This window comes from Doryrhamphus excisus, linkage group LG13 (assembly GCF_037039965.1).
Source record: "Doryrhamphus excisus strain RoL-2023G ecotype Guam linkage group LG13, RoL_Dexc_Guam_v1.1, whole genome shotgun sequence".
Taxonomy (NCBI): domain Eukaryota; kingdom Metazoa; phylum Chordata; class Actinopteri; order Syngnathiformes; family Syngnathidae; genus Doryrhamphus; species Doryrhamphus excisus.
This window is the reverse complement of record NC_136369.1, coordinates 2,034,141-2,057,086: the sequence shown is the minus strand read 5'-3', so window position 1 is coordinate 2,057,086 and position 22,946 is coordinate 2,034,141. Positions and strand designations below refer to the sequence as shown.

General features: G+C 44.2%; 2 protein-coding genes across 8 annotated transcripts in view; both read right to left on the bottom strand.

The window, feature by feature from the left end:
• Positions 1 to 1,498: 1,498 nt before the first annotated feature.
• abcc12 (ATP-binding cassette, sub-family C (CFTR/MRP), member 12) lies at positions 1,499 to 20,045 on the bottom strand. 5 transcript variants are annotated; one of them, XM_058088804.2, is made up of 32 exons: positions 19,916 to 20,045; positions 18,689 to 18,850; positions 13,782 to 13,829; positions 13,534 to 13,691; positions 13,318 to 13,464; positions 12,936 to 13,083; positions 12,294 to 12,530; positions 11,865 to 12,038; positions 11,648 to 11,795; positions 10,595 to 10,743; positions 10,270 to 10,377; positions 9,404 to 9,655; positions 9,268 to 9,339; positions 8,741 to 8,865; positions 7,778 to 7,850; positions 7,477 to 7,680; positions 7,034 to 7,168; positions 6,775 to 6,874; positions 6,619 to 6,669; positions 6,446 to 6,541; positions 6,276 to 6,379; positions 4,902 to 5,084; positions 4,611 to 4,837; positions 4,400 to 4,537; positions 3,731 to 3,920; positions 3,567 to 3,656; positions 3,302 to 3,491; positions 3,061 to 3,220; positions 2,917 to 2,995; positions 2,403 to 2,516; positions 2,142 to 2,306; positions 1,499 to 2,063 (listed from the first exon to the last, which is right to left on the bottom strand). In XM_058088804.2, exons 3-32 carry the CDS (start codon positions 13,821 to 13,823, stop codon positions 1,959 to 1,961), a joined length of 4,164 nt encoding a protein of 1,387 aa, XP_057944787.2. In that variant the 5' UTR covers positions 13,824 to 13,829; positions 18,689 to 18,850; positions 19,916 to 20,045; the 3' UTR covers positions 1,499 to 1,958. The 5 variants fall into 5 exon arrangements, with proteins under 5 accessions (XP_057944787.2, XP_057944786.2, XP_057944785.2 ...); XM_058088803.2 differs by lacking the exons at positions 18,689 to 18,850; positions 19,916 to 20,045 and adding an exon at positions 16,631 to 16,849; XM_058088802.2 differs by lacking the exons at positions 18,689 to 18,850; positions 19,916 to 20,045 and adding an exon at positions 15,994 to 16,068.
• A 39-nt stretch (positions 20,046 to 20,084) lies between these two features.
• cep89 (centrosomal protein 89) overlaps positions 20,085 to 22,946 on the bottom strand; it is a 32,316-nt gene continuing 29,454 nt past the window's right edge. For all 3 annotated transcript variants that reach the window (XM_058088806.2, XM_058088808.2, XM_058088807.2), the window contains one exon: positions 20,085 to 21,164. In XM_058088806.2, the coding sequence (XP_057944789.2) occupies positions 20,951 to 21,164 (214 nt within the window). In that variant the 3' untranslated portion in view covers positions 20,085 to 20,950. The remainder of the gene's footprint in view (positions 21,165 to 22,946) is intronic.

The window sequence follows — 22,946 nt, the reverse complement described above, 5'->3', positions numbered from 1 at the left end:
ACTAGTCATTTGCAACCGCAACATCAGTTTCCATCCGTTCTATGAAGATGACATTCAGCTATACTTACCAGTGCTCCCAATTGGACCTTGTGCATGAAATAAAACAGTAGCTTTTACAAGACATCCTTCACATAAAAAAAGAGACATTTTTATTATGTCCAGTGAGCATTAACTCCAGGCTCAAAAAGTTGTGGATCATTGCTTTCAAGTGGATGATATGAAAAAACAAAAATTTCAGTCAAGCATGTCTGCATTGTCACTTCAGTGATGGCGCCCTCATGTGGCCGAAAATGGCACAACAGACACGCATTTACAAGATTAAATAGTTGATAGCAACTGCGGACATGGAAAAAAAATGCTGTAATTTTACAAGAATAAATACAAAATATTAACACAAAAGTCGTATCTTAACGAGAAAAAGGTTTTGCAAAAGTAAGAAATTTGGAAAAATATTGTATTATAATGCATTATTTGGAAATCGAACGTTCGGTTTCAGACAGTTTTTCCCAACACCGACTCCCTGTGACATCACAGTGAACCAGACTTCATACGGGCGTGCCTGGGTGCATGCTGTACAAGCTTGAGCAGGACCAATCACAACATGGTGGACGTGCCCGAAGATGGAATACAAAATACAAAGGGAATACAAAGGGCCCAAAATGAGCATAATAGGTCTTCTATAAGGTGGATGTGAGGTCAGTTGAGTGTCATGTGACCACGACATTGTGTCATTGTGTATTTGACTGGACAGACGAGGAGACTTTGGTTACTTCTGTGTCGGTCAACCACATTGTGACATATTTTTTATAATTATTTAGGAATTACAATAAATTTTTAAAATATTTAGAAAGAGAAAGTTTGACCCCAAAAAAATATGATCTACAAAAATATTTTTTCTCATATATTTCTAATATGAGCATATTCTATGTGAATATATTAACAATTTAATAGTAAAAAGTTGTATAGTTTTTTGTTTACTGTGTTTTTTTTATAAGAATATAAGCCTCCTTTATATGGAGGACCAAAACTGCCAAAATAATAAATAAATAAAAGTGGAAATAAAAACAAAAATGAAAAAAAAGAAAAAATTAAATACAAAAAAATAAATATAAATGGAAATAAAAACAAAAATTAATTGTTTTTAAATTTTTGAATCTTGTTTTTTATTTTTGTATTTATTTTTTATTTTGGCAGTTTTGGTCCTCCATATTTCTGAGGACCAAAACAAAATAATGGAAATAAAAACAAAAATAAAAAAATATATACATGAATAAATAAATAAAAGCAAAAATAAATACAAAAATAAAAAACAAGATTCAAAAATTAAAAAAAAATATTTTTGTTTTTATTTCCATTTATATTTATTTTTTTGTATTTCATTTTTTGATTTTTTTTTTCATTTTTGTTTTTATTTCCACTTTTATTTATTTATTTATTTATTATTTTGGCAGTTTTGGTCCTCCATACCTTTAGGGATATTTTCGGATAAAAAAGACAGTTCTTTAATAGCAAAAGTGTTTTAATGTGAGTATTCATTTCCCTGATAAAGAGAATAAGTAGTCATCAATATTCTCACGAGAATCAAGTCCAAGTGTTTGTCAGCAAATACATCTTCTGGTGCCACCAGGTGGAGTAGTAGAAGAGAAAGAACCAGGAAATTTTCTCCTCTTCTTCTACGTTCCACACAGGAAACAGGACGTAAACGCAGAAAAAGACAGTAACTATGTGTACGCAGCATTTTTAACTCCTTTCTCTCATTTTCAACCACTCTGAGGTCTCAACATACTCACCATTGACAAAAAACAGGCATAAAAGTCGATCAATAAATAAGAGCTGTCAAACATTCCAGTGTGCTAAACCAACAGGAAGTGGAAAGCCCACCGGTGTGTCGGGTCTCATTAGGTCGTCCCTAATGCTGTGGCCAATGAATTTGTTGCAGTAAAATCAGTAAAATCACGTCAAGGTGCATCCGAGGCGCTCACGATGTTGGCGGCCGCCAGCAGGGAAGAGAAGAGCGAGTCGGGTCGTTTGGACAGCACATCGGGATTGTCCAGCTCTGCCACCTGGAGCACGTGCGTCCGTGTCAGTGCACTGCGGCGCGTGTGTGCGTGTGAATGCATGTGTGTGTGTGTGTGTGTCACCTTTCCGTTGTCCATGACCAGGATGCGGTCTGAGTGCAGGACGGTGTTGATACGGTGGGCGATGGTGAGCATGGTGCAGTCCTGGAAGGCGTCTTTGATGGTGGACTGGATCAGGGTGTCCGTCTCGGCATCGATGGATGCCGTGGCCTCGTCCAGGAGAATGATCTGGTGGACAAAGATGACGACGTGATATAAAAATGGCCCCCGGGTCTCACTTTGGATGTTCACAAAGACAAATGGAGGGCGTGTCTGCGTCCTGACCTTGGAGTTGCGAAGCAGCGCTCTCGCCATGCACATCAGCTGTCGCTCTCCTACGGAGAAGTTCTCTCCATTCTCAAACACCTTGGCCTCAAGCTGTCCCTCCAGTCTGGAGATCTGTGGAGACAAAAACATCAGCAAGACTGGAGGACTTGATCTGGATTACAGGAAGACCACTACATACGTCATGACTGGTCCAGAGCAACATGCGTCCCACTCTTGGAATATTAACACAATATTAACATACTAACGACTGCCGTTTGGCACCACAACACAAGGAAACAAACAGGAGGATAAACACGATGCATCCTCCTATTTCATCATGGGCACAGACCGCTGAAGCCTGCAAAACGTCTTCCTAGACGACCCGAAGAGTCTAGTTGCCTAGAGAAAAGTATTAGGAAGTACCATGTGGACCGTTTTAAGCTCATGATGGATTTGGACCAGATCCAGATCTTCAGTCAGCATCTCAGCGATCCACCGATCCACTACGCTGCTCTGCAACCTCTTGACTCACCGAGTCCTTCATGTAGGTCCTCTCCAGCGCTGTCCAGATGTCCTGGTCGCTGTGGTTGTTGAAGGGGTCCAGGTTGTACCTGTCGGCGTACACGGCGCTCAATCAACCACCGGACGTCAATCAAGGTGTCGGCTGTCAGCTGACCTGACTGTGCCAATGAAAAGCACGGGGTCCTGAGGGATGATGGACAGCTTGCTGCGTAGATCCTGCAGACCGATGGCGGAGATGTCCACTCCATCTATCAGGATGCTTCCTGCTGCCGGCTCCACCAGCCTGAAGAGCGCCACCCCAAGAGAGGACTTCCCTGCACACGCCAAGCATGGAGGACAGCACGTTTTGAAGCTTGGAGCAGACACGAGTGTCTCTGAGCTTCCTGGAACCTCACCAGAACCCGTCCTTCCCACGATGCCCAGCTTCTCTCCGGCTCGGATGAGGAAGTCCAGGCCGTTGAGGACGATCGGCGTGTTCTGTCTGTACCTCATCTGGTAGTCCTTGAAGGTGATGGCCCCTTCTTTGGGCCAGTCCTCAGGGATGTCAGCGTCCTTCATGTGTCTGGGAGCCTCAGACTCGCAACCCTGGACACAGCAAGACTTCCTTTTACATACCGGCGATCCGACACGCTAGTGACATCCGTCCTCATGCATCCTGACCGTGATGTATTCCTGAAGCCTCTCCACGGAGTTGAACCTGGCCTCCACCTCTGTGGCCTGTCTCACCACGTACTGCAGCATCCCCGTCAGCTGCAAGCGCACCAACATCACGTCACGCCCACGCCACGCCACGCCACGCCATCCTCACGCTGCCTCACACGTACCTGGATGGTGTAGGACAAGGCCAGGCCCTTCAGCGCTGGATTGATGTGCTCGTTACTGGTGAGGACCACAAAGAGAGACACGAACAAGGTCAGGGTTGCCGCCATGACGTCCAGTCTGAAGGCAAGCCAGCGTGTCCCGGAGGCGAAGAGCAGGTAGTGGTTGGAGTTGATGTCGTTCAGGGACTTGAAGCTAAGACACGAGAAAGCACGAGAAACCAATTAAAAGCAGGTTATCAGTGGGTGTACATAATCCCACACAATGACGGGATGGGGGGGGGGCACACAATAATAAGAGGAGAGCGGAGGAGGTGAAACACAAATAAGCCACAAATTTGACCACCTAAGACCTCCAAGACTTGGGACCCTGATTACTTATGCAGGAATGTAATATCTTGGTAGTTACAGCATGGAAAACATGTTTATGACCTCACACATACTTTAACATTATTAGAGCCCTCTACAGCCAAAATAACACCCCTATAGTCATCTTTACACTCCTAGGAGCCATTAAGACATAAATAAGACTTGTGCTTGTGTGTGGCTGCTTGGGGAGCTGAGTGGAGGGAGGGGGGGGGCAGGAGTTATCGCTTGCCGTGGATTAAGGGATTCTTGTGCCAACTCAGCATGATTATTTCATTGTCAGATGTTTGTGTTGCACGGTGACCTTACAGCCTGATGTGCTCGTCCTTCATGTTGTAGGCGTGGATGGTGCTGAGGCCTTGCACGGTGGAGGTGGTGAGGGAGATGCACGGGGAGCGACTGATGTTCTCCATCTTCTTCATCTGGCGGATGCTCCTCTGGAAGATGCTGCAGAACCGGCAAGGAAACGTCAACTCGGCCCCCACTGACTCACAAGATCCACTTGCTGGTATGAACTGACAAGAGCATGAGGGTGAACAGCAGGCCCATGATGAGCACGGCGATCAGCATGGGGGGGAAGACGGCGGCGATGATGATGATGGTGTAGGTGACCAGCAGAGCAAACTGCAAGAAGGGGTCCATGTGGAGGGGCAGGATGCTGTCCAGCTCCTCCTGATCTTTGGCAAAGCGATTAAGAATGCGTCCCGTCGGTGTGGTGTCAAAGAAGCTCATGGGACTGGCAATGATCTGGAAAACCGAAGGACATGCCCGTTAGAAGGCGCCCCAAAAGACGCCGAGACCACCTCAGCACCTTCTTCAGCATGGTGTCGTGGAACTTGCAGGAGGCCTTCAAGGTGACGTGGGTGTAGACGAAGCATTTGATGACGGCCAGCGTCACCATAACAACCACCATCATGCCATACACCAGCTGGTAGAAGTGCAGGTCCGGGTTTTTGGAGATGTCCCCCACGTCTGATGTCGTCTTGTTGGGCGACTGCAACCAGCGGAGCAAAGATGACGGAAGATATTTTCAACAACAATACGTATTTTTGTATTTGTGTTTGTAAGCATCCTTTGGCGTTCAAAAGCATATCAAGCTGACGGCTAATTTAGCAGAGCGACAAACACAGTCAGCGTGACCCACTTTAATGGCCGTACTTTTAAAACGCTGCAATCATAGACGTTTACACGACAGCCAAACATGTTGCTAAAAGACGTAGACTTCAGACAAGCTGTTGTTGGTTACTTTTTCCGATTTTAAGGCGCTGTTGTGCTACTTTTTTGATATCGGCCCAAGTGACAATGTCGTTTTGAATTGGGTTTGCGGCCCCATGGAGTTGAATGAAATTGTTGCATACCAAGATTGAATAGAAACCTTAATATGATTCCTTCATACTTACAAGTGCTGGTCAAAGTGACTCATATTGAATACAGTAAAGTCTCGTTATATCGATATCGGTTAAAACGGATTACTACTTATTACGATACTATTTTCATTTCCCGGCAAATGATATAATGATATAATTAGCTCCGTTAGTACGATACACGGTTATTATGATAATCCGGTTACTAGGATGCCCTTTTCATCTCCCGCCAGCCAATTTGGTCTGCTTATATCGATACAAAAGCAGCTTAAATCAATCTTTGCTTAAGGATTTCAATACCAAAAAAGAACACGGCGAACGGCTGCTTCCAGTCAACTTTATTTTTCACACTTCCACCACCAGAGTGCAGCACACACAGCGGAAAACACCCGTCCCTCGCGCCTACCCCTCCGGGTGGCAACACCTTCCCTATCGATAGTTCCGGGGTGAATTATGTCCCGGTAACCGGTAATCACTACAGCGTAAGTTTATTTTTATTTACTGTAGTACAAAATGTATTGTAGTACAAAAGCATGCTAGATACGCAATCCATGAACTCAAGGAGAAAATTACATGCCATATCAAAGATCCGCCCACTTTTAATGCAGTTCGGCGCAGGATCGGATATATGGATAGTCCGGTTATATCGGTATTTTTTACGACTCCCGAGAATATCGATATAACGAGACTTTACTGTATATACATATACTGTAGTACAGTATTACATAATATAGTATTACTATAGTATCACCCAGTCAGCATGCATCGTTCCATTCCACCGTGACGCATGTTTCTGTTGCAGGGTGGGTGTGTGTTCTCACCCCGTCCCCTTGGCCCAGCCACTGACTGAGCCACCAGTTGCAGAAGGCCGTGGATCCGACCATCACCACCACGTTCAGCAAGGTGACAAAGACGGTGATATAACCTGCAGAAATGGATGACGGACATCTTGAGTTTGCGCTACATTTTGTGTGTGTGTTGTGATTCTTACCTCCCGCTGCCTTGCAGTACCGCTGGTAGGTCCTCCAGGAGACGCCACCTTCTGAGGACGACTCCTGGCTGACGAGCTGGTCAGCACCCTCGGATGCTGCATGGACAGAAATCGAAAGATTTGACACATGAAGGTACGACGACGACGTCATCTGTCCAGGATTCCAGACTCACCTTTGGTGCTTGTTAAGAATCCCATCTCGTCTTCGTCTGCCATGTCGAAAGCTGGGAGGAAGAGCAGACGTCAGTGTCTCCAGTAAGACTTGGAAGCCACTGTACATTGACAGGATAGGATGAAGCGGATAGATGACGGACGCATCCATTGCTGACCTTGGTTGACGATGCCACTGCTTGAACGATGTCTCGGCTCCGCTTCCACCATCTCCTTTACGGCGTGCTGGGGCGGAGCCTCTTCCTCTTCTGTCTGAGTCTGTAAACAATATGGAGACAAAGTCGCTGTGTTTTCTGTAGTATTGCATCACCTCTCCAAAACACCAAGACCAAAACAAAGCGCCATTGTCGGGCCGTTGTTATTCATGTGATGGTAAACATGTCCGGTGATGAAGAAGAGGCGATGAAGCACACTGACTTTGGACTGCTCTGCCTGGTAGCCGCTGATGAGCTGGGCATAGCGTCCGTTCGCCTTCATCAGAGCCTGATGGTTCCCTGACTCCAGGACCTCTCCGTTCTCCAGAACCAGGATGTCGTCACAGAACTCCAAATACTAATGAACATACAACACAAGTATTGATCTCGATTTGGATGCCTTTAATAGTCGATTCAAAAAATGATATCAGCCGGGTAGAGATCATCAGGTCGGTTATTTACTACAAATCTGTGTTCATCTACCTACGCCTGCTACATTATGCTGCAGTGACAGGCAGGACAATTCAATGTTCTTCCACTAGAGGGCAGAAGGTCCATACTTAACACTGTTGCCATTCATATAACAGTAGTCCCTTTTTGTGACATTTCGGTGACATAAATGACCACAGCCACCAAGTGTACGCATGCCATGCGGCGTGTTCCCACCTGGAGCTGGTGAGTGACCAGAATGACAGACTTTCCCTGCAGCTGGCGCTTGATGCATTGCTCAAAGATGTGTTTGCCCACGTGGGCGTCCACAGCCGAGAGAGGATCATCCAGCAGGAAGATGTCCTTGTTAGAGTAGACGGCTCGGGCCAGGCTGATCCTCTGCTTCTGACCTCCTGAAAGGTTCAGTCCACGCTCGCCAATCTGACAGCACAAACGTAGCAAGACAGCTTCATGTGCATGCATTGTTTTATTCTGGAAGAACCACTAAACGCTGACAGAAACTATAGAAAAGACACACCTCCGTCTGGTCACCATGTGGGAGAATTTTCAAGTCCGCTCGGAGGCTGCACACGTCCAACACTCTTTCATATCTGCAGACACACAATCACTCTAGTCCAGGGGTGGGCAAACTACGGCCCGGGGGCCACATCCGGCCCGCCAAGTGTTTCAATACGGCCCGCCCAATCTTTCCAAAGTATTTCATTTAAACTCAACATACAACCTGGCATCATGGCCTGAGCCAACGTTTTGATGGTTTTATCAATTTCGTTTTTTGACATGGTCTGTTGTTTACAAAGTGCTCCTGAAAAAAGGGACACAAGCACATAATAATAATAATAATAATTATTATTATTAGATTATTATAATTATTATTAGAACTATTATTATGTTAATGCTAATTATTATATTAATTATATATAATATTATTGTTATATTTGCATATTTTACATAATAATAATATAATAATTATTATTGTAATTTTATTGTAATTATTATAATATTTTATTATTTTTAAAATATTTAAATATAAATATAAAATAATAAATAATAATAGCAGATTGCATGACAATTTTACAGATACAATAATACCAGGTGGACTGTTACGTGTAAAATATATAGTCTGCCCCCCCCCCGTGTAAATTTTGTCATATCAATGCGGCCCGCGAGTCCTGCTCTAGTCTGCCACTGAAATACACACGAAGCCAAGGTTCCATGAACCTCCATGTAAATATGTATGAAGATCATACGACATTAGCGCTCAGATACACAAGGAACTTCGTCTGCATCTTCTCCCGTCACCTCTGACTTGGAACTGGACGTTTTTACGATGCTCTCACGTTTGCTTTTATGCCTGCTCACGAGTTCTCGTTAACTTTGTACCGCAGTAATCAGGACCCGTCTGACTGCCTGACGACCTCTGCTCGGCTTCAAACAAGCAGGCGAGGCCAAACGAGGTTATTCATCAAACGGGATTCATCACCTGACCCGATCCAGAGATCCCCCCATCAGGATGTTGTCTTGCACCGTGCCGTGGAAGATCCAGGCCTGCTGGGAAACGTAGGCAAACGTCCCGTCGGCCGTGATGGAGCCCTGGAGAAGGTGCATCTAAAACAGGAAGACGGACAACTATCATGAGAGTCTTTACTCTTGTTAGAGCCCAAAAGCCGATGATGCAACTGCACAGCAGAAGAGAGCATGTTGGGTGCCGTTTAAAAAGGCAAAAAAATGACCACAAGGTGGCAGAAGTGCATTTTATAAAAGCTCGGCCTGCATCTTTCCCGTAGAAATACATGTTCCGCAGCAACCAGGAAGTGAAGACATCTCGCCTGATCTCGGTCAGGTCTTTCTCGTTACGTTCAGCCATTTTGCTCGTCAACTTTTGCAGTTTCTTGTCCAACTGTATTCTTAGGATGTGGCGCGGACCAACAAAAGGTTTAAGGTTTAGGGCGTCCATATGTTACTGACTGATACGTTACTGTCTGACCGCTGAAAAAGCGACCAACTCACCTGCTCCAAAATGCTGGAGATCAGCGACGACTTCCCACTTCCCACATTCCCGCAGACGCCCAGCAAGTTGCCCTTCAGGGACAAAAAGATTCAATTGGTCTTTACACCAACTTTCTTCATGTCATGTGACATCCACCTTGGGAAGCGTGAAGGAAATGTTTCTCAGTGTTGGCAGCAAGTCAGCCTCTTCATCCTGGGACGGGGCATTGACTGGGTGTGCTGTGTCGCCGTTGGCTGCTGCAGTCCCTCCGTTGGCCACGGTGGGATGGGGGGCGCTGTGGCTGTCTGGTGTGTTCCAGGACAAGGTGGCGTTGTCCATGACGATGGCCGAGTCGCTGTTGTTCCTGTGCGTCACATAGGGATCTGGATTCTGGATCAGCAATATTTTCTGAAGGGGGGATGGTGTTAGTGTAAGCTTTTTCAGAAAATAACTTGATAGAAGATGATGATGAAGATGATACGCTAACTGCGATTGATGACGATGGACTCCTCTGATGACGATGGACTTCCTGCGTGCTCGCACAAAATAATTTGCATCCCAATTTCCTTCCTAGGGGCGTTTTTGCGGGTTTCATTTTCAATTTTTCCACTGTTCAATGTTTTTAATCTGGCGTGAATAAGGAAATGATTGCCATAACGTTGGAGCTAGCTTAGGATAGCAGCTTAGGATAGCATTCAACACTTCAATGTTGCTTATTTCCCTGTCGTAAAAATGAAAGCCACAAAATGGGAGTCTCTCACAGCGGCAGGAAGACAAGGTGTTGATGTTTTTTCACCTGAACACCTCATGGAGTCACCCTGCCGGTGAGGAAAGGACGACAGGTCCTCATGTGGAAAACTAACACTCTGCAACATCCACTGACAAAAACTATCTGGAAGCTTTCCACCAATGAAATGAAATCAAAGTCACTAATTGGAGAGCAGACTCCAAGGTGCCGTCGGGTGCCAGGATGCTGAAAAACAAGGCGTTAACACCTGGCAGCCTTGGGGGGGGGTTCTCACCTTGAGACGTGTGATGGACACGCTGGCTTCGGCGAGAGCCTTGACAGACAAAGGCATCAGAGCCAGGCAGAAGCGCATGGCGTTGAAGATGGCGATGGTGGTGAAGGCCTGGTGGTGACACAGACACACTGAATGGACAAGAAATGGAGCCCACTTCAGCTACTGACATCTTGTGGCGTTACATCAGGAGGTTGCCTACAGCCACAGATGGTAATGCTAATGTTTTTGGACTTGGTGCGAACTGCACTTGGTGCATCAAGAGAGTTGATGATGTGGTTGGATCGTATCTTTGTTGTGGTTTTAGTCTTTTATGTGGCGTACTCACTTCGGTGGACTGGAGATTTAAGCCCAGCAAGGTGTGCACCATGAAGGTGAGTACAGTGGCCAGGATGGGGATGATGGTGGTGATGCTGTTGTTGGTGTTCTGGATGTAACTGGCCCCCCGCAGATATCTCTTCTCCCTTTGCCTCATCTCTGGAAGAAACAACATTGAATATTTGTGGCTACAGTTATGCCTCGCTTATCGATAAGGGACCGTCTGCCAGGTAGGATTCAATATGAATACATGAAACATGTTCCTAGTTTCCTAGCATAAAAACTTGTACTGTATATGGCTTTCTACATCCAATATTTACTGTTATTAGAGACCTGAACAAATGACATAACCCTATAGTCACCTTTACACGCCTATTTGTCTTTGTTTACAACACATTGCTCAACTGTAATGCACAGGCGATGGGGTCACTGCAGAGACACAAGAGACAACCCTGGTTTTAACCATTAGCAAGGTAGCGAGCTAATGAGTTAGTCCAACTCTCCAACTCTAATGAGTTAGTCTCCAATTTATGTACTGTATTATAAACATAAGAAAGGGTTTAAAACGGTCCTTGGGGAAGAAGGATCAAGAAAACCAAAAATGTACCATTTCCACACAGAATGGGAGGAGAACTTATTTTCACTCTATCATGTTAGACATGGGGCGGCACGGCGGTCTAGTGGTTAGCTCACAGACCTCACAGCTAGGAGGACCAGGGTTCAATTCCCACCCTCAGCCATCTCTGTGTGGAGTTTGCATGTTCTCCCCAAAAACATGCTAGGTTAATTGGCCACTCCAAATTGTCCATAGGTATGAATGTGAGTGTGAATGGTTGTTTGTCTTGTTGTTGTTGTCTGTGATTGGCTGGCGACCAGTCCAGGGTGTACCCCGCCTCTCGCCCGAAGACAGCTGGGATAGGCTCCAGCACATGCCATGGCTGTCATGTCATGTCAATAATGGAACATTACTGACACCTAGTGGGCAGCACACTACATCCATCTTTGTTTCAAAAGTCAAATTTGTTTCAAAGTCCGCTGCGGAGCCAGGAAACGTACATCGTACCTGCGATCTTCTTCTCGAAGGAGTCCTCCCAGGCGTACATCTTGATGAGCTTGACGCTGCTGAGGATCTCGTTCATCGTGCGAACGCGACAGTCCGTCATGGAAATGGCTTTGTGTTGGAACCTGTTGATCATCTTGGCCAGGACAAACTGGAGGCAAGCCGAGCAACATCAGTCAGAGTCACCGTCATAAAGCCTTGATGAACAAGCTTGACGGACCTGGACGGGGATGAAGACCAGGTAGGTGCCGACCCCCATCAGCGCCGTCAAGCCCAGGATGTAGCAGGCGTAGATGATGCACACGAAAAACAGCACAGGGGAGGAGATCACGAAGCTCCCGAACACGACGGCTTCGAACAGTCTGTGGCCGTCATTTGTCAGAACGTTAATGATCTGCGCGTCAGAGAGACAGACAGCCATGTTCCATGAGGAACCTCAGTGATGGACATTACCCACAAGCCCTGATGAAGCAGTGTCATGCAAGAGGATCACACGGTGGAGGCCTGCGCCAAGTAAAATATGGTGACTACTGGTCACAAGATTTCTCGCTCAGAAAAAGTCTTGTAGGCACGAAACCCCTGTTTCCGTTTCCCTCGTCTCCAACCTCCAAGTGAGGACTCAGCATGACATCCTTCATGCAGGTCTTACCTCTCCCATGGAGACGCCGCTGTGCACCCGCAGCGAGATGACCTTCTGGTAGCCCAGAGCGCTGAAGGCGCCCTTCAGGCGGACAGCGGTGCGCAGGTTAATCGCCCAAAGCAGCGAGATGAGGAAGCCCTTGAAGAACTCGGAGGTGAACAAGGCGAAGCAAAGGCCGATGCCTTGCGACTGGCTGGACTTGGAGGGGTCGGCGATGTAGTCCAGAAGCAGGTAGACCAGGACAGCCTGAGGATAAAATCAGTCACGTATGCCTGTGACGTATCGTTTTTTATACCGAAAAACGAAATTATTGCGACATGACTCAATTTCTGATACAATATCAGCCGATACAGATACCGATATGTGTAACATGACATATCGCCTGAGGTGGAATGAACACATACAGTCGGTGTTGTATACGCCATTTTTTTATATCGGTTTTCATGATCAAGAAAAAAATCTGATACCTATATCAAACCGCTTTTTATGCTGATATCAAGCCGATAATTATCGATAGGGATAATTATCGCTAACATAAATATCATGTCTATTATATGACCATTACCGTGTAGTAATTCATGTAAACATATGTTACACGTGTAACACAACACGGCTGATACATTACCAGTACATTTCCACAAAGATACTCACCGGTCCTACAAATGCTGACACCATGGCGAGGATGCCGACGACGACGGAGACAATCAGTCTGGTTCTTTGGAAGCGAAGAATCACCCGCATCAGGGAGGCCTTTTCCAGACCCGACTTGGCAACTTCCTCCTCCCAGAGTCTTTGCAGCCTGAGGAGAGAGACGATATGGCACTTGGCAGGATTTAACTAGTCAGGTAAGTACACAAACATAGGGAAACTACTTGTACTACGGTGTAAACTAAACTACAACTGTGTTCATTCTAAACACAAAACTTCAGGCTTCTCTGGAAGAGACCGCTTTTTATTTATCATGCGGTGAATTGGTTTATTGATTATCGTGATAGGTCTCGCTGGCATGGAAGCACAAAGAAGAGTTTCCGACCTTTCCGCACTGTTCTCAGCCTGGTCTAAAGGAGACAGGTTGAGCGAGCCCAAGTCCAGCCTTTTGCGGAACATGGCCCACATCATGGAGGTCATCCACCCGAAGGATGTGAAGGACAGGAACCCCGCGTTGTCCATAGGGTGTTGCCTATACAGGAAACGTGTGAGCAAAGGGCTGAGCAACATGGCGAAGGACGTGCTGCTGAGGGATACTGACTGTGATGACGTCCAGCGGAAAGGTTTGAGCGTCTGAAGGCTCTGCTGGTACTTCCCAAACAACGAAGGCTTAGCTTTGTGCTCCAATCCCGTGGGGAGCACGGGACCGGGAACGGCAGCGGAGGTTGGGCAGTGGATGCCATTGACAGTCCCTTTAGTCTAAAAAGTTCAAACATCATATAAGAATATCAACGACTGCACATGAAGCAGAAGACGCCACGAGACAGGAAGTGTTTGATGCATACTCACGCTAAAGACCTGCTTGTTTTTCTCCAAATCTTCATCCTCCATCTTGCCCTGCACACACACGCACGCAACCACCGTTTAGACACGGGACAGAACTCAACGTTCAGTTGAAGTTTCAAATGTTACAGATGTAAACGCTTATGAGGATCTAAAGCAGAGCCTTGAGGAACACCAGTAGTAATGGTAATGGTTTATTTTGGAGATGCTTAAAAACAGTGGAAGCCTGTTTTCACCGCTGAAAGAAAAAAATATTCCAATTCAAATTATGAGATTAAAAAAAAAAATCTAAATTATGACATAAAAAGTCATAATTATGAGCTAAAAAAAGTATAATTGAAATAAAGTTATAATTATGTGGTAAAAAGTCCATATTATGAGATAAAATGACAATATGAGTTAAAAAGCCAAAATTGAGATAAAAATTATGAAATAAAAAGTCTATCTATGAGATAAGTCATAATTATAAGATGAAAAATTCAGAATTGTGAGATTAGCCATCTATCTCATAATTATCATATGAATTAAAAATTCATTCATCGCGGGGATGCTGGAGCCTATCCCAGCTGTCTTCGGGCGAGAGGCGGGGATAGGCACTATCATTATGGTAAAAAGTCAAAATGATGAGATAAGAAGCCTAACCCATGAAATACGTCATAAATATCAGATTTAAAAAGTCACATCATCAAGTCAAAATCATAAAAATAAACAAACATTATGCCAATCATTATGAGATGAGAGGCATAAATGAGATAAGAAGTCACCATGAGTCACAATTCTGAGATGAAAAGTCATAGTCATGAAATAAAATTCAAAATGATGAGATAAAAAGTCATTATTGGATAAAAAGTCTCAATTTTGAAATGAGAAGTCAAACCTATGAGACAAGTCATAAATATGAGATGAATAAGTCACAATTATGAGATAAGAAGTCAAAATCATGAAATAAAACATCTGATTTATGAGATCATCGTTGAGAAGTCGTAATTATGAGACAAACATTCAAAATTCCGAGATAAAAAAGTCATCATTATGAGATGAAAACTGCGTCTTATTTATTCGTATTGACAGCTTCTGCGATGGACAGTCCATATAAAACCTGTGATCTGAGTGCTAGCATCCATTCTCCCACATGACGACAACCTGTGAAAGATTTCCACTCCCGCTGCTAATCCAAACAAGCGTTGGTCTATGCTAGCCAAACATTCACAGCAGCGGGGTTTAAGCAAACAGGCTCGGCAGGCAGTCGCCACTTCTCTTTCAATGCTCGCTTTCCTTTTGCGTGACCTTTGTGACTGCACATCAGATGTTATTATGTAAGACTGGTACCGCTTCAGTCTAACGATGCCGCTATCTTTACGAGCGCCATCCTCCTGTGGCTGGAAAGCACGTGAAATTATTGTGTTTATTTCTTTCATCATATTGACATAACAGTAAAGTCACGCTGTACGTACATATATCACCTCGCATATAAGTATGACGCTCTATGAGTGAAATGTGACATTATGTGGTGTGCAATTTTTAGATTTCAGTTGAATTTATGCATTATTGGAATGCATGCAGTTATGTTCTCGCTCATTTTCTTGACAAAATCATGTGTACTATTGTGTATATCAGCAGATACATCAATGATACATACATTTTATTAAGAAAATACATCAAATGACCTAAATAAATGTGCAGAAAGTCATTAAAGGGGACCTAATATGCTCATTTTGGGCCTTTCGCATTGAATTATGAACTCCAGTAAAGCAGCAACTCCATAACCTGCACAGAAAGCTTTCCAGATCTTCCAGAACCTGCACCTAGTCTAGCTGCATTTCTTTGGATTTTAATTTATTCCACCCACAGCATGCCGACTAGGATGTGATTGGTCCCACTCAGCTTGTACTAGGCACACCCATATAAGGAAGTCCCCCTCACTGTGACTTCACAGTCAGCCTTTGAAAAAACTGCATTCAGTGCCATCCCAAAGGTCTTTCAGGGCTCACTCAAATGCACCCAAATGCACAAAAACTCATTTCTGAAACGTTGGCATGGTTTAACACGGGAATACAACTATCTAACAACATTTATGGGTCAGAAATGTGGAAAAAACATAACAGTTCCCTCTTATAAAAAAGCTGTGCAGCTAAAAAAAACATTGGTTCCCAGGTTGAGAGCAGTTGAGAACCCGTTACGAAACTTAAGATGCTCAGTTATGTAGAACTCCGAATACCTTTAAACACGCTTGTTCAAATAATGTATAAATTTGTGGACGTATGAACGTTGTGCCCATGGTTTTATTATTTTGCAATCCCTAGCAATCAAACTTCAAACTAGCAGCAAGCTAGCTCAGCACGTGTGCGAGCCCCCTCAGGGCGCCTGCGTCATGCTCCCAACAGGAAGAGGGCGGGGCCGAATGTTGGCAACACGGTCCAGCGTTCGCGCCCTCAAGGCAAGGCAGCCACCTAACCGTTGCAGTCTATTTGCATCTCATTTTTTTAATACATTAGGATCATTTATTAAACACACAAACTATTTCACAAGTTTTCACAAAAATATGCAATTTGTGCGGCCGCTTGTCTGTGAAAGGTGTAGTTACATTTGTTAGCTAAAAAGGTTTCTTCACTTCTATGTTTTACAGTGATAAATGTACTTTCTTAAAACCTAATACAAAGTATTTTCCCCCGATTTCTTTGTTCCGATGCTCTCTTTGCCAACCGGAAGATATAGCCGCGAACACCAACGAAGAAGAGGTGAAAAAGTTTGGCTTTCTCGGTCGGCTCAGTGCAACATCGGCGACACAATCGCATCTAGCATGGCCAACTTGATTAAACACCTCCGGATTCATGTTATGGAAATAACGGGAGTACCTCGTCTGTGATGCCCAACGTCGGACCTTGGAGCAGTCAGTCATGGAAGTCAAACAATAAATGACGCTGTCTCAGACCAATCTAACCCAGTTTCAGGCTGCTAGCTGATGAGGAAATTCGTGTAAATAAAGAACGGGAGCTACAGCTCTAAGCGTTAACTTAATTTATGAGCACAGTCAGACTCTTTGGGAACAGTCAAGCCACCTTCTCAACGGACACGACACACTTCCGGCCGTCGAAATAAGAGCTTCGGGGGCTTACATCCTGCTGAATTAAAAATGACTTCAAAATAACAGCAGCATATGCGGACATGTTTTATTCATCAGCTTCTCAAAGTAAACAAACTCCTGCAGTAAGAAACTTCATAACATTTATATTCAAGTTTAGTTTGGTTGAAAATAGCCCTGTGAGAAATCCATAATAAAGTTCATTTTAAAAAGTTCACTCCATTAAAGAATTCATGGAGATGTTGAGACATTCCACCCAAAAGGAATTCTGGTTAGCGCCCTCATTTAAACCATGCAAACGTTTATGAACTTTACTCTTACAAGCATCAGAATCGAGAATCCTTTGGAGCAGGAATCAAAATAAGGAATTTTTGTCCATGCTCATTTGAATAGGGAGTTTTTATCACACACACTCAGACACTTACAGTGGTGTGATTTACAGTGGTTTGCATAAATGATGCACTTAAATGTTATGTATAATAACAAATCAAATAGTCATTAACAACACAACTCAACACAAAATGCAGTTTTTAAATGAATCTTTATTATAGACGGAGAAAAAAAATCCACACCTACATGTCTGTGTGAAAAAGTGATAACCTCTCATTAACACATAACTGAGCTTAACTGAGCTGTAAAGGGTTATAAAGCCATTCATAAAACTTTGGGACTCCAGCAAACCTCAGCGAGAGCCAATATCCACAAATGGCAAAAACATGAAACAGTGGTGAACCACAATGACCCAAACGGCACACCAATGACCAATCTAAGAGGTCACAAAAGACCCCACAACATGACCCAAAGAAGTGCAGACACTTGCCTCAGTTAATGTCAGTGTTCATGACTCCACCATAAAAAAGACACTGGGCAAAAACGGCCTGCATGACAGAGTTCCAAGACCAAAACCACTGCTGAACAAAAAGACCATTAAGGTGCGTCTTAATTTTGCCAGAAAACATCTCGATGATCCCCAAGACCTTTGGGAAAATACGCTGTGGTCTGACCAGACAACAGTTGGACTTTTTGGGAGGTGTGCGTCCCATTACATTTGGTCTAAAATAACGCCACATTTCAGAAAAAGAACAACAAAATATGGTGGTGGTAGTGTGATGGTCTGGGTCCGTATTGCTGCTTCAGGACTTGGAAGACTGAATTCTGCTGACATGGGTTCTGCAGCAGGACAATGATCTAAAACACACCAGCAAGTCCACGTCCGAACGGCTGAAGAAAAACCAAATGAAGACTTTGGAGTGACCTAGTCCTGACCTGAATCCTATTGAGATGCAGGAGCATGACCTTAAAAAGGCTTCATAACGGTAAAGACTTCAATGTGGCTGAATGGCAACAATTCTGCAAAGATGAGTGGACCAACATTCCACCAGCTATTAGCTCTAGAGGGCAACCACTTTTCCACACACGGCCATGTAGCTTTTGAAATGTTTTTCTCTTTTCTTAAGCATAAAAAGTTTCATTCAAAAACTGTTGTGTTGTCATTGACAAATATCGAAATGTGTTTCATGATCTGAAACATTTGCGTGTGACAAACGTGCAAAAAAAAGGCATCAAGAAGTGTGTACCTTTGCACAGCACGGCATGTCTGAATTTAGACGATTTTGAAATAATACATAAAAGAAGTAAAGTTACATTGTTATGGAGTGAAATGAAATGTCCATGACGTAAAGTTGTTATGGAGTTGTTTCATAGTTATAACATAGTTATGACATACACATTGTGAGTGAAGTTGACCTTCATATGGAGCAATCCATAAAGCAAAATTGTCAAAACGACTATATATTGTATACAGAACATAAATGCAGTGACATTACCTTACCTTACAGGTGAGCGAAGGACGTGGGACCAATGTCAATTCAAACAATGAAGCAGCATTTCCTCCGCATTGCACAAGAAGCCTTTATGGAGGTCAAAGGTTCCACTGCTCAGAGTTGAACACGTGTTCTCGACCTCTCGTGGCACAGCCAGTGAAAGCGTCCTGCTGGAAACACAAGTAAGGAAGCTGCCCCCGAACCGTGGATGGTTTGTTTGTGACGGTTGTTTATTGCACATGTATTACACATGTTCATGTTCAGCATGCCCCAAACGGAGCAGGAAGAAGTAGATATTGACTTACACGGGTCGTGTACTTCAGTATACCTAAACTAAACTATCACCCCGTGGCTTGAATAAACACAGGCATAAATATCAAACACTGTATATGTACACACAGAATACAGTTAAACAGTCCCTTCTAAAATGATGATAAATTAATGAAATATGTATTTCATGGTGTTGAAAGTGGCAGACATGCTTCTCTTGTTGTGAATAACTGGTTTATTGCCAAAGTGAATGTTGCTTAGCAACAGGCTGCTGTTTGTCCTATCAGCACCGCAGGACAAACAAAGGAAGCCGACCAAGGAGAAAATGACCCCATGATGAATGGAACGTTTTGACTTAAAGGGGACCTTTTGGGCTCATTTTCTGCACTTTGTATTGGGTTGTGGACTCCTAAAGAGCAGCTACACACAATAACCAGCATGGAAAGCTTTCTAGATCCTTCAGAATCGGCACCTATTCCAGCTCGATCTCTTTGGATTTCGTGCTTCCGGCAAAAACGTTCTGTTTTAATGTATTCCAACCAGGGCCCGCCTCCACGCCCACGCCGCTGTGGTTGGTCACACTACCAAGTGCTCAGGAGGACCTCCGGTGTTGTGCCGCTAGCTGCCGAACCTAACTTCATAGGAGTTGATAATAAACGCTTTTAACATTCAGCCATACGTGTTGGATCCCAAATTCCGATCCGGAAGTAGAGAATGGACAGTCCCAAGTTTCTCAAGAAAAGAGGTTACCTCAAAACGTCTCTCGGTGGTAAGTAGCTTTCGCATTTTAGCATTTAGCTGTAACGTCTAATGTGGTCATTACACGTTTTTTGTGGGACTACCAGTGTTTAAAAAACTCGGGTGGAGCCACTGATTGTGGTTGGAAACGGCTATTAGCAACCCTGCTTCCTGTTTGCACACTCTATAATGCTACACAGAAAAGCCACCGACAAACTGTTACTTACTGCCTGGTCTTCTTCTTTTGCCAGCAGGGAATCAGACCTCCAACCACTTGTCCCTGATGTTTTCCTGGTTAGGAATTATAAACAAACGTAGCTTTCCCTCACAGAAACACTTCCTGGGAGACATTGCTAACACCTAAACAGAGAAGCAGAGCTTGGGGGAGGGCAGAGAGCGTATCTGGCCTACAGTGCACGCCCATATAAGGAACCTGGCACTCTGTGACATCACAGATGAGACGGTCCTTCTGATGTGGACGTGACCTCACGTTCAAATCAGTGAAATGAATAATTATTTACATGATTCAAAGTCCTTGGGAATGTTTCCATCAAGTTGAGCCTATCTTCATGTAATATTAACTGGACGCAGGAATGTTTGGTAACTAAAACTGGTTCTGCAAGCCTCACTATTTGTCAGCAAAGAAATTCAGAATTTAAATATTATTTACACAACTTGTTTTTTTTTTTAATGCACATTCTTGTGCAAGTTGTCTCATACAAATGTCAAATTTAGCACAACTATAAAAAACATGCTCATGTTCACACTTTGCTACGGCGAGGCTCCAGAAGAGGGCGCCACATTCCTGAGGACCACATAAACACATGTGACTTCTCCCCTACCTGTTTTGGCCTCACGGGACAAATTATGTAAAAAAAATAAACAAATATACAAATGAATTAGAATACAGGATGTATTTGTTTGCCTGACTCACGTGTTTTACTGCAGTCCGGTGCATCCAGCACATGGGCACCAAAAGCTGATGTAACCACCATAAAGTTTTAAGAGTCGCTTCTTTCATTGTAAACATCAGATATTACACAGTGGAAGCTCTAAAGTCAAAGAGGTGCACCTGAGGCTGTACACTTTGGACCAGCAACGCCTCTCAAGTCGGTCAAAAAGGAGTTATGTTCTTTTACACTTCCTTCACAGTTAAGAAAAAGGCTTTATGAAGGCCGCAGTTAATTAAAACTCTTCAGAGACTGACCTTAGAGGTTCCCACCGTGTGAAGATAAAATACAAACATTGCCTGTGTGAAGGATCTAGCTGTAGATATCCAGGTCTCGCTGATGCTTCTCGTCCGGGGACTCGTGTTGCAGATGTGCGGCCTTCGGAGGTCGGTCAGGCGAGGTGGTGTTGGCTAAGGCCCACTCGAGGAGGTCTCCGATGGGCCTCGAGTTCCACAGGGTCTCTCTGATTTGCTGGTTCTCCCTGGTGGCCGCCTGCCACACCACCTCCAGCTCCTCCTCCACCTCCCTGTTGAGGAGACAGGAATCGATTCATTAGGAACACCTACACAGTCAATAAGACCGGTTTGAATGTTACGGCTTCACCATCGCACTTTAATAAATGCTGCCTGTTTCATGGTTGAATACGACTTATTAGTCAGAAAAAATACATATCTAAGCTAATTTTATACACTTTTCCTTACGTTAAGCATTTAAGCATAAAAATGGCTAACTGACATAAAATGCAAAATAAGGCATTCAAAGAAATGTTGTGATCAAATGTTACTGTAACATTCACTGAGACACACAAGCACCAGACTTCATCATCAGAACAACAGGCTTTTTTCCCCATTTTTTTTAGGTTTGAATGATTTCACAACAGGCACATAAATCCCAAACACGGGCTACTGTTGCGGGCTGATTTTCTCTTCTTATGATGGCTAATACACCTAATACACGTGTGAAGGGTGACCAGAACCAAAAAAACGGGATAAACGGGGGACAGCTGCGGGACAGCTGCGGGACAGCGCAAAAACCGATTGAAAAATGACTTTTTGTCGTGATACCTTCCACTCCAACGTTGTAGGTGGCGGTAATGAGCATGACAAATTACATGCAACTCCAATTCCACCTGCTGAGATGTGGTGGGTGACTGACCCCCCCTTGTGGCCGATGCAAGCAGACACTAACAGCCAAAAGTGGATATTTAAAGCATGCCATTACCCCTTTTGTCGGAATCTGCAACCAAAGTGTTGTGTTGATAATAAACATACAAGCAAGCAAAAGTGCTGGTGGGCTCAGCAAGCCGCTGGATGGCATTGAAGACGTCGCCAGGCAACATCCACACATGCAGCTTTGTCGCAAATGTGTGCATCGTGGGAAGTAAACAAAACCATCACTTCCTATGGCATATACACAGCAAGTATCACGACTGCAGTACAACTTTTCTATGCTCTCTAATTAGAACCTGCTAGCAACACATAATGGTAAACATCACTGCAAAATAAAGCCTTGTCACCTTTAGATTTGTTTAAATGTGATCATGAGACTTGCTCCTTAGCACCTCAGCAAGACCTTTGTTTCTACATTTTAAAAGTGCACAGTAAATGGCAGGTCAGGTTCCACTGGGCCTTTTAAAGTCCTGTAATTAAAGAGCTTGAATCAAGGTGACTCATTTGGACTAAAAAATATTGTCCTCTTCTTCCCACTTCCTTGATCCGGGCGAAATTAACTGCTAATTACTTTCGACCCTGCACACACGCGTTTCCAATAGCAACCGCACTTGTAATTGTTCCCAATGAGGCCCCATGCAGCTTTCGGAATTATGAATTGGTGCGTGTGATCAGAGCGGAGAAGAGAAACAAGAGCAAGAGCTCCACAACAATACAACTCAGGAAGTGGAGCATGCTCACTGTCATCCATCCCGGGAGCCAACATTATGACTGAGGAATTTATACCACACGGCTCTGAGCCAGACCACCTCCACCAGGACCTCCACCCACGTTTTTAGTACTCATCCAAAAGACCTGAGGTTGGACAAGACTAACCTTTGACCTCAGTTAGCTCAGCTCTACCGTCTTGGGTATTTCAAAATCTCCAGGGTTCTCGTTTTAAGACGTCGGACTGTTCCTCTTCCTGGAGTTCCTTAGGACCGTCAGCACTATATTCGGTTCTGGTCCTTCTCCAGTTACTCGTAGTGCAGTTTCTATTTTTGTGGTTCAACTATTCCCGATTCTCTTTCCTGTTGCTCTGCTCCAGCTCCACCAATTGTGGGACCTTGTTTGTTCATTTTTCATGGCGCTCTTGTTTT